At 39.4% G+C, this 12,271-nt stretch overlaps 1 protein-coding gene across 4 annotated transcripts in view; it reads right to left on the bottom strand.

Moving 5' to 3' along the window:
• The window catches only part of FGD4 (FYVE, RhoGEF and PH domain containing 4), a 273,188-nt gene that overhangs the window by 76,109 nt on the left and 184,808 nt on the right, over window positions 1-12,271 (bottom strand). For all 4 annotated transcript variants that reach the window (XM_017886972.1, XM_017887112.1, XM_017887190.1 and 1 more), the window contains 2 exons: window positions 6,399-6,582; window positions 415-922 (listed from right to left, as the gene is read on the bottom strand). In XM_017886972.1, the coding sequence (XP_017742461.1) occupies window positions 415-922; window positions 6,399-6,582 (692 nt within the window). The remainder of the gene's footprint in view (window positions 1-414; window positions 923-6,398; window positions 6,583-12,271) is intronic.

Below are 12,271 nucleotides of genomic sequence, written 5' to 3' on the forward strand. Positions count from 1 at the left end.
TCCCAAGTAGCTGGGACCACAGGCGCCCGCCTCGTCGCCCGGCTAATAAATAAAGAGTTTTAAGCCTGTAATCCTAGCACTTTGGGAGGCCGAGGTGGGCGGATCACAAGGTCAGGAGATCCAGACCATCCTGGCTAACACGGTGAAACCCCGTCTCTACTAAAATACAGAAAATTAGCTGGGTGTGGTGGCGGGCGCCGGTAGTCCCAGCTACTCTGGAGGCTGAGGCAGGAGAATGGCGTGAACCCAGGAGGCGGAGCTTGCAGTGAGCCGAGATCACACCACTGCATTGCAGCCTGGGCGACAGAGCGAGACTCCATCTCAAAAAAAAAAAAAAAAAAAACAAGTAGAGTTTTAAGACAACAATCGAACAGGCAGGGTTTTCCCTGCTTATGAGCTAGTCTCATGCTCTACCTTCATCTCATGGTGCTGGTCCAGCTGCTCCAATTCCAGAGGGCTTTCCCCATTTTGCCTCTCTTGTACCTTGGCTTCTGTTTCTGCCCCTCTTTCTTCTAGGGGGAGCACTGGGCCTATGCCTGGAGTCCTGTAGCTACTGTCAGAAGCATTTCCATCACAGTCATCTGCTGTGGGTGATGCAGGAGCTGTGGCAGTTTCATCTCTTTCTCCATTCACTATGTGCGTATCAAGCAAGGGTTCAGAAGCTTGAATAGAAGTATCTGGGCTAAGAGTGGCAGCTTTCTCCTCCTCACATTCCATCTGGTTTTGTGCTGCCATTACACCATTGGCCACACAAGTCTGTGCACCCTGAGTCTTATCTGTCTCATTTCCCTGCCTCTGTGGCAACTGCTGGGAGAGGAGTTTTTGTTGAGGTGTGGTTGTCAATCCATGCCTTCCTGGGGTTCTAGGAGCATTGAGGTTCACAGCAGAATCTTTCTTCAAATCACTATAATTTGATAATGAGCTAAAAGATAAAACACAAAGGAAGCATGAAAACATTGGCATGGAAAAAAGTTCTAGAATTAAGACAAGTTTATTCCAGTTGAAAAGGAATATTTGCTAATTTTTTTTTCTATCTCTGATGGTCTTAGAAACATGGATTTGAATATTCTCAGCGTAGCCCCAAGTCTCTGGGGATGCTATCCACATTTAAATAAAGATTGAAATAAAGAAGATGACCCTGAGTCTACCTGTGGGGACTGGAACACTTCCTTGGGCTGTTTATTTTATTTATAACTTAACTTTTCTTGATCCTTCCAGTGTTTAATAATGTGACTAGTTAGTAAAGACTTAGATATAATACTTACGTATATATCATCTCTTCCTAACATTTTTACTTAGTAATGTTTCTTAACATTTTTAAATAGGTGTAGCCAGTCCTTAATTCATGAACAAATTATGAACCAAAAAGTTACTTTTATTTGGAAGACATAATGAATACTCTGAAAGCTTTTTTATTCATGCTGTCATAGCTTTTTACCTGGTCTCTTTGTTTCCACTCTGATCCCCTCCCCTAGAACCTCTACAAGTCAGTCACAAAACTCTGACAGCTTCCTCACACACTCAAGGGAAAATCCAAGTCCCAGTGACAGCCTATGAGATTCTACATATTCTAGTTCCCAAAGTGCCTGGCCTCATTAGATTCCATTCTTCCCTAACTCACTGTGTTCTTGCCATACTCCTTGCTGCTCCCCATTCTTAATAACCAAGTGTATGTGTCTTTGGGTCTTTGCAGTTGCTGTTCTCTGCTTAGGACAATCTCCCCCAAAACGCTGGTATTTCTTCTCGTCATTCGGGTTTCTGCTCAGGTATCACCTCTCCAAAGAGGTTTTCCTAGATTCATCTATCATAACAGCACTCTCCATCACTAACTCCACATCTTATTTTATTTTTTTTAAAGTCCTTATTACTGCTTGACATAATAGTAGTCCTAATAGGAGAATGAAACTTACTCCCAATATATAACAATATTCCTGTGGAAATATTTGTACAGATTTTAATCTAGGATTCTGGGAGTAGAGTGGGGAATGGAACAAAAAACTTTGGGCTATACTCTTTGAAAGATTCCTGTGACCTAAACAAGAAGAAATAAAGGAACTAAAACTCGGTGAGGGTGTAGATTTCCTCTCTGCTTTATTCCTACCTCTTAGCATGGTGCTTGACACAGGGGAAGTACTCAATAAATATTTGATGAGCTTTGAATAACCATGATAATGATGATAATTGTGACAATAATAACAGCCAGAAACATTTATTAAGTGCTTACTAAGAACCACAAACTACAAGAAGCCCCTTACAATAATTACCTTGTTTCCTCCTCACAATAATTCCAAAGACAGGGATCCCATAGAGAAATCTAGGCTTAGAAAATTAAGGTGGCCAATGTCACAATGTAATGAGCAGAAAAGCCAGAAGTCAAACCATGAATCCAACTCTAAATCTCATGGTCTTCACCCCAAGTTATGATGTACTGCAGCAGAAGGACAGAATGAGCATCAGGTGAATAGGCTGCAGGCAAAATGTGGGAAGAAAGTCTAGGGTTGATTATCTTCCTCAGTACAGGTAACAGGATAAAGGGAGGTGGGGAAGGAAAGAGCAAGCAGCCCAGTTCCAAGGACAATGCTGAGATGTGTCATCTTCGCTCTCACTTCACTCTTCCCGGTCACTGCTGACCTGGACTAGAGAATGAAACAGGGAATAAAAGTAGACAGCAAGAAAGTGATGAAGGAGGAAAAAAGATACAAGTAAAGTCCAACACCAGAGGAAAGAAAGGATAAATTGAGTGGGGGAAAATGTCATATATATAAAAGTTGGAGGTGGGCAATATAAATAAATGCTATACACTCTTCAATTGAGATTTGCCCCCTCGAAGAAGACACCTTTGGCCTGTATAATTTCCCAAGTAGTCTTTAGAGATTTGAATCAAACTGTTCTCCTTCTCCTGCCCGCATCAGTCTCTGGATTCCCTGGTGAAAAGATCCTCAACAGATCCTCTGAAACAAATTTAAGCACGTTCAGGTCTTGTCTAAAGAATGGCTTTGAATGAGAACTGCAAATGTTCCATAGTAAGTGACATCAAGGATATGAGTGGGAAGGGAGAGAAGGAGACTGGGAAGGATTACGTGGGTAAGGAGTTAGTAAAAACAGTAGTTGAACCAGTACTTGGAAGATTCCTGCTGCTTTGTGGATGCCAAACCATAAGGGGAAAACAGTTGACCCTGGAGTGTCCACGGGAAAAACCAACGTTCCGGCCAGGCTCAGTGGCTCACGCCTATAATCCCAGTACTTTGGGAGGATGAGGTGGGCGGATCACCTGAGGTCAGGAGTTCGAGACCAGCCTCAACATGGAGAAACCCCGTCTCTACTAAAAATACAAAATTAGCCAGGTGTGGTGGTGCATGGCTGTCATCCCAGCTACTTGGGAGGGTGAGGCAGGAGAATTGCTTGAACCTGGGAGGTGGAGCTGAGATTGTGTGATTGCACCCCAGCCTGGGCAACAAGAGCGAAACTCCATCTCAAAACAAAACAAAACAAAACAAAAAACACCAGTGTTCAGGTCTGTAGAAACATAATCTTATTTCTAAAATCTTAAAGTCTTTCCTAGGTTAAAAAGAGTATTCTCTCTTACTCTGAAAGAGAGAAAGAAGGAGGAATAGGAGAAAGAAAGAAGGAAACCACAGTAAAAATTAAAGAAAATCTACTTGCTCCAAATCTCTCATCTTAACAAAGTAGTGTTACTTAGGATTTTTTTTTTTTTTTAAGGCAGGGTCCCACGCCATCGCCCAGGCTGGAGTGCAGTGGCACAATCTCAGCTCACTGCAGCCTTGACTCAAGCAATCCTTTCACATCAGCCTCCCAAGTAGCTGGGACCACAGGCATGCACCACCATGCCTGGCTAATTTTTGTATTTTTTGTAGAGATAGGGTTTTGCCACGTTACCCAGGCTGATCTCGAACTCCTGAGCTCAGACAATCCAACCACTGCGGCCTCCCAAAGTGCTGGGAATATAGGCATGAACCACCGCACCCAGCCGGGTAAGGTCTTAACAACAGTATGCTATGACCATTCTGACCAGACTCCACTCTTAACAGTTGTTGGTTCTTCCTATCAATTTCCTATAACAACTCAGTGCCTCCCTCTATTTCACAAAGCTAGTCTAAGCTCTCATAAGAAAGGTTAAAACTGAAAACAACCCTTGCAAGGGCAAGGACATCACTCAACAGTAAATACAAGTCTCCTACTGAAGTCCTATAGATCCAATGCAGTATTAACCCACTCAAACACTTCTGGGGCCAGTCTATAGTGGTAATACCTCACTGAGAACATATCATTGTTTTTTGTATTGGCAGTGGACTCTACCACAAATAATATTTCTTCACCAGACCTGCCAAAATACACTATACCCAATTTGCACTCAGAATAAATTTGCTTAAAAAAAATAATAAATTATAGCACATTTGTCCTTAGATGAATTAAACTTTCAACCTCTGCATCAAAACAGGATTGAATTTGTGAAGCTTGAATGATTAAAAGTACAAACATTTCACACGTAGACGAATCTAAAACAATGCAGAGTGGGTTAACCAAAATGGAGGACGCAGCCTTTGGAATACTGACCCTTTCCAGGTTTCAGAGAGTTATCCCTGAAACCTAGGGATGCAGGCTCTGACATGCCTTATGACAGGGATCAGGGCTCCAGGCCCTCCTATTACGCAGTCACTGGGCATGGCCCCTGGAATCTGCAAAGAGGGGTCACTCTGTTGTTATTAAGTCAACTTACCCTGAGCAGCAAAAAAATGTTTTAAATGGAATTAAACCATTCTAGTAAAGATCACTGTAATTCAAGATACCAAAGGTCCTATAAATCCTACTTCAGAGGAAGAGATGCTGAAGTTGAAATATTTATGACCAAAGTTCCTAAAATTTATCAGGAATGAAAATTGAAGACAGGCTTCTAAGTTTATTTTCTCCAGAACTTGTAACTTTGTAAAATAGAGGGGGGTTCTGAGTTGTCACAGGAAATTGATAGGAAGAACCAACATCTGTTAGACCTATTTAAAAAATGAGGGACACTGCAGGTTTTGTGCTTGGTCACAATTCCCAGAAGATACTCAAACTATTTCCAAGCTATGATTTCATTACATAAATAACAGTAAATCCCACAAATAAATAATAAAATCACCCTAATGGGAAATAAGTCCCAAATATTACACTGGAATGAATGAAAATATTTAGTTTCAAGGATGAAAGTGAAGTTGTACACATTCTGTTTAGTTATACATAGATTTTGGTGACAGATAACAAAATCCTACTCATAAAATTGTTAAAATTATATTTAAGTCAGTAACAAAATTCCTTTTTATCAAAAGACTAAGAAAAAATAAACAATTGAGATTTTTATAAGGAGAAAAGCAACTTATGTGGGTTCCATTTATCTTTAAATGAGAAATATATTATTTCACCTACTTTTTTTTCAAACATTGGGATTAAGAATATAAATTATATTTAATAAATACAAAACTGGGCCGGGCGCGGTGGCTCAAGCCTGTAATCCCAGCACTTTGGGAGGCCGAGACGGGTGGATCACGAGGTCAGGAGATGGAGACCATCCTGGCTAACATGGTGAAACCCCGTCTCTACTAAAAAATACAAAAAACTAGCTGGGCGAGGTGGCGGGCGGCCTGTAGTCCCAGCTACTCGGGAGGCTGAGACAGGAGAATGGCGGGAACCCGGGAGGCGGAGCTTGCAGTGAGCTGAGATCCGGCCACTGCACTCCAGCCTGGGCAACAGAGCAAGACTCCGTCTCAAAAAAATAAAAAATAAAAAAAAAATAAATACAAAACTGAAATTTAGCATACATTTTGCCATTGGTAATATTATCTCTTTGCAAAACCTAGCATATGATGGAGTATATGGAGAGGGGAAACAGGGACTGAATGGGTATGGAACACCCACATTAAATAAAATTGGATGGAAAATGGGATGGAAAGAAGAGACGGCCCCAGGGAGGAGACAAGCCCACAGGGGTCACATTCAAAAACACACAAAGTGAGAAACGAAGAGACAGAGGCATCGGCTCAGCCTTTCCAACCCAGATATCCAGCGCCCCACAGAATGAGCCACAAGGAGTAAGACGCAGAGAATGACACACAGAGATACAGAGGAAACAAGAGAAACCACACAGATACCAAGCACACAATTTCATGAAAAAGCTGGTGGTCTACAGTGCTGCATCTAGCTAATACATAGCACATGACAGTTCACATTAGGGTAAGACTAAGTCATTTGTTTTAAAAATTCACCCTTTCTAAAGGCCTATCAAACCTAATGGAATAAGATACTATGCTTTTTATTCAGAAAATCTATGACTATGACTATCATTTTTTCGAAAATCAGCTTTCTTCTTCCCCTGCCTTCTCCCATTGTAAATTAGCTCTTACCTGCCTCCTTCAAAGCGACTGATGAGATCTGATACCTTACTGGGTTTTTCTTTTGAGACACAAGAAGCAGGGGCAGGTTTAATTTCCTCCATCCTTGGTTTTGCACTAGATAAAGCTTTATGCCTGGGGGTGTGGTGTATATTGGACGAAGGTGAATTCTGCAGGTGTAATGGCTTTGGAGGCACTGTAGAAAAAGAATAGAATTCAGTATTTCACTGATATTTCATTCAATAACAATAAAAATTCTGGTGTCCTGGGTGCAAAATATTCAGCATTATAAAACTATTGTAAAGGGGGTGGGTGTCAAATTTTGAACTAAACCATAACCAAAAGAATTTGTTCATTTTGGACATTTGCTTTGTGCCTTGTGGAAATCCCATCTCCAAACTTAAGTGGCTCTTTTAATTTTATTGTATCTTAAATATGGCAATATTAAACACCTCGGAATCTACATAAGGCTAAAGCATTCTAAGATCTACAGATAACACAGCAGTTATTCATCTCAACAGGGAAAAGGTGGTGCTAAATTTAAAATAAATCCTAGAGATACATTGTCTGCTACAAAACAGGTTTTTTAATAGTGTTAGTTGATATACCCAAATCCACAGCTAATAAGTTAAACAACCTAAAAGCCAACAAAACAACAACAAACAACATTAATACAATGTTGCATTAATATAGCATCTTCTTCCCATTTACCAAAAGCACTTTATCTCTTTGATCTTTGATGAAATGTTATACTTTATAGTTCTCTCAGGTAGGTACCACTATTCTCCTCTTATGTCTATGAAGGCTTAGAGAGGTTAAGTGGCCTGGGGTAACAGAGTTGGTGCTACAGGTTTGTATATTTGTCCCCTCCAAACATCATGTTGAAATCTGGTCCCCAGTGTTGGAAGTGGGAACTATGCGAGGGGTTTGAGTCGTGGGCGCAGATCCCTCACGTATGGCTTGGTACCATTCTTGCTATAGTGAATAGGTTCTTGCTCCATTAGTTCCTCCAAGACTGGTTATTAAAAAAAGCCTGAAACCTCCCCCATCTCTCTCTTGCTTCCTCTCTCTCCATGTGATCTTTATACACATGCCAGCTACCCTATATCTTCTGCCATGAGTGGAAGCAGCCTGAGGCCCTCACCAAAGGTGAAGCAGATGCTGGCACTGTGCTTCCTGTACAGCCTGCAGAACTGTGAGCCAAATAAGCCTCTTTATAAATTACCCAGCCTTGGGTATTCCCATATAACAACACTAAACAGCTTAAGACGGTTGGCCTGCATCAATATACCACAAATCATCTACTTTCTTCACAAGTCCTGTAATCAATTAATAGGATAAATACAGATCATTTCATGAAATACTAAAATCTACAGAAGTTTCCCTAACACACTGTAGATGATAAGTACCCAATCGGTAGAGAAATTACTTCACTTTGGAAAACCAGTATTACTTTTCTCTAAGATTAACATGCAGGGTAAAATACTATAACATGTAGTATTTTTTAATAAGCAGTGTTGACAGATCAAATGGAATCATCTTTTCTCTTCCTTAAATCCTTTTCTTACCTTCTGGAAGAAGGGTGAGGAATCATGTCACCTCCTAATTACATGCCCCATTTTCCCCCAGCTGGTTCCCCTGGTTTTTAGTGATCTCATCTCTTTTATAAACTCAGTTAGCTGACAGTTGGCTCATGCTCACTGGCCTAGATTTCATCATTTCAGTGCCAGTTATCAATTTATTATAGGGAAGGAAAAAAATGTCACAATGAACTACAAGTGGAGCAATTAATTCACTTAATTCTCTTTCAATACAAACAAGAAGAAAATCTCAATTTAAAAATGGCATGCTTCTTTTGTGAAAATGATATTTTCCAACATATGTGTAGGGGAGTGATTAACATAGTATTATTTGAGAACAAACAGGCTTATATAAGTGTAATATTTGTTAATTTTACAGAAAAACTTCTGTGTAGAATAAATATGTACTAATGTAGCAAAACAGGAAAATCTCCCACCAAAAAACCCTTTTAACATTATGAGTAGTAAAAATGAACTAATGCAGTAAAACAGGAAAATCTCCCACCCCCCCAACAAAAAAAAACAAACCTCTTAAGGTTATGAATAATCCAACATTCTTAACTAGAATACTAAAAGAAGGAAGTGAATATAATTTTATGTGCTAAAATTGTTATGAAATAAAACGTTCTTAACTAGAATACTAAAAGAAGGAAGGAATAAATTTATGGTGCTAAAATTGTGTTATGAATAACTCATTCTATCTACCTAGTTTACTCACTAAACTGTGCCTTATTTATTATGTGCCAGATGAGTGAAAAACTAAAATACAATGATACCCATCACTTTCTCAGGGATGACTCCACCCACTTTCCCAGTCTAAATTGTGTCCATCTCTTAAACTGTTTCATAAGCACTGTGTGCTTTCTCCAAACTGCTTATCACAATTTGTGGTATAGTTATTAAATAATTAGTATTGAGTAGGATTAAATAATAAAGCTGCAGTGAAATAGTAAATATATTACAGGTTTGAAGTTTTTTCCTTTCTTCCACAAGGAAGTAAGGAATATATTACTTTTGATCACAGCTATATTTATAGTGACTATTTGCATTATGTTTGGCAAATGGAGATCATATACTAGTGGAGAGGCACTTTAACAATGTTGATACAAGTGAACACTGGGTATTTTAGAAGCACAGAGGAGGTATCAAATTCAGCAAGGGAGAAAATGCAAATGTATAGTAAATCAGTAAATACACACATTTTAAATAAAAAAGAACAAATGGTACATGGATATGACAAATCTGAAGATGATACATGAATGGCTAAAGTTAGACACACTGTCTTAGAAAAAATTCTATCACTTGTTCATCATTTATAATGTAATAACAATAACAGATACTTTGGCTCAGAACACCTAACTGATGAATGAAAATGATTCTTTCAACTCCCAAAGTTATGGAGTTAACCGAGGAATATCTAACGCAGGACTAAAAGAAAAAGAAATCTTGTATGCTATGTATTTACGAAGCAAAAAAAATCCAATTCCAGTTAAAAACCAAGATCTCAGAGAGTTTCAATCTAATAGTCTGTACCCAGAGGAAATGACAACAGATGGTGGGAGCAACCCAGGAATTGATACTTCAAATTATTGAGACTAAATTTCTCTTCATGGCCGCCTTTCTTAGCTTCTGGGCAACCAAACAAATTGCAGCCAACGGCCTTTATATCTCTTGTATGTTTTTGTTCTGCTAATCTGTTGTTATGTCAGTTTAATTCGTAGGCCCAGCTGGAGACCTAAAAGGTAAGTAAACTGACATAAAACCATATACAAGATCACGAATTAGAAAGGACCAGTAAATCCTTTGTATAGCAACATAATCCAGATTATGAACACTATATTATAAAACAAAAAAAGAAAATAAAAATCAAGGGCTAAAGAAATTACGATTTTATCAAATAGACAATTATTCACTTTTAAAAAGATTTCCCAAATTAGTTATATAAGAAGGGAAAAGATTACAAATTGTAGGCAATATTCTAAGGATGCAGTTTATTATTAGTCTCTATTGGCATTACAGACGATGAGAATGGAAAACCCTAAAGTTCCGATTCCTTCTCTTCTTGATATTTCAATTATTTATTTATTTAGATTTTTTTCCTTTCTTCAGACACAATATTAATTCTAGAGATCAATAGTGTGACATTTAAAACAAGCAAAATCATCTCCAGATTTGTGTTTCACACTCTGAGAACAGTGTAGTATGCAAACACAGTCTTTCCCTACTTGATTGTTAAGCTCTCTAGAGCAAGTAAGCTTTTCAGGTGAAAGGTGCCCTGAATCCAACATACCTACTATAACATTTACTTAGCTGAATAAGATCCGCTAAGTACAATTCTGCTAGGATATGAACAACTGCAGAATCAAGTTGTAAGAACCTTATTATATATCTAGAGCTAAATGAAAACAACATGTCTATTGGAAAGCCACCATAGTAGGTTCATTTTCTTTTCTATTTTATCTTATATGTGTGTGTGTATATGTGGGTATAAATACACACACACATGCACGCACACACACTGTCACCCAGGCTGGAGTGCACTGGTGCAATCATATCTCACTGTAACCTCAAATTCCTGGGCATAAGTGATCCTACATCTCAGTCTCCAGAGTAGCTGGGATTACAGGTGAGAGCCACCTCTCCTGGCTTCATTTTCTTTTGAAATAGATTTCTTGGGAACTTTCTTACTGCTTGCCTCATCTCTACTCTCCCACCCCCTATGTGGCCTAGATTCCAGTCACACTGAATTGCATCTTCCATTGTGAGCTCGGGAAGGTTCTCTCAGGCCTTCAGGCTTTAGCACATACGTAGAACGGTCTACTTGGCAAAATCCCGTAATTCCCACAAAGCTCACCTCAGTCATCAACTCTTTCAGAAGGCTTACCTGACTCTTCCACCTCTTGCCCTCCCATCCTGCCTCAAAAATCTTCAAATATCTTCTCAACTCATTTGTCATTTTGTTTTATAATATTTTACAACCAGGGTTGCCTCCCTAGACTTTTGAGTTCCTTGATGAACAGGAAATGAGTCTCATCTTTGTTTCGGCTATTCAACTGTTTTTTTTTTTTTGTTTTTGTTTTTTTTGGAGACCAAATTTCACTCTGTCACCCAGGCTGAAGTGCAGTGGTGCAATCTCAGCTCACTGCAACCTCCGCCTTCTGGGTTCAAGTGATTCTTGTGCCTCAGCCTCCAGAGTAGCTGGGATTACAGGCACCTGCCACCACACCGTTAAGTTTTGTACTTTTAGTAGAGACGGGGTTTTGCCATGTTGGCCAGGTTGGCCTCAAACTCCTGACCTCAGGTGATCTGCCTGCCTCAGCCTCCCAAAGTGCTGGGATTACAGGCGTGAGCCACCATGCCCAGCAACATTCAGCTCTTAAGGAAAATCACTATTTCAAATAAAATGAATTCATATTTAATCTTACTGCTCCTATCAAAGACTGAAAAAGTAACACACAGCTACTTTGAGAAGTAAATGACTAGAAAAGGATTAAAAAACACATGAAAGAACCCTACCTATGAAAGCACTTTGTACTTGCACAAGATTAACATATATGAGACATCTATTTTTAAGATAACCATATAATATCTATGTGAAATTTTGTGGCAGGATACAAAGTTTCAAAATGCAAGAATGCCCTTCATCTGCCCCTTTCTTTGTTCAGCCGTCCGTGGTTCTTCTACAAGGCCCTGTGAAGAACTGGATCTTACCGACCCAGATAAGACTTTTGTATTATATATAATGAAGAAAGGAATAACAATCAGGATAAAAAAACTCGGGCACGGTGTCGAATGCCTGTAAGCCTAGTACTTTGGGAGGTCAAGACAGGTGGCTCACCTGAGGTCAGGAGTTCAAGACCAGCCTGGACAACATGGCAAAACCCTGACTCTACTAAAAATACAAAAATTAGCTGGGTGTGGTGGCACATGCCTATAGTCCCAGCTACTTGGGAGGCTGAGGCAGGAGAATCGCTTGAACCTGGGAGGTGGAGGTTGCTGTGAGTTGAGATTGTGCCACTACACTCCAGCCCGGGCAATGAGAGCAAAACTCCATCTCAAAATAAATAAATAAATAAAATAAAAAAACTACTATGCACTATTAACTAAAAGACCTAACAACTCAAAGGATATAGACAGGAAAAACAGTGTTCACACTCACTAATTAGTATTTCAGGGAAATACAAATTAAATCCATAAGCTGATACTATTTCAGACAAATCAGATTGACTACAATTTTAGCATTTCTTTTTACTTTTTTTCTTTTTTTTTGAGACAGAGTCTCACCCTCTTGCCCGGGCTGGAGGG

Source organism: Rhinopithecus bieti, unplaced genomic scaffold, assembly GCF_001698545.2.
Source record: "Rhinopithecus bieti isolate Rb0 unplaced genomic scaffold, ASM169854v2 scaffold_72, whole genome shotgun sequence".
Taxonomy (NCBI): domain Eukaryota; kingdom Metazoa; phylum Chordata; class Mammalia; order Primates; family Cercopithecidae; genus Rhinopithecus; species Rhinopithecus bieti.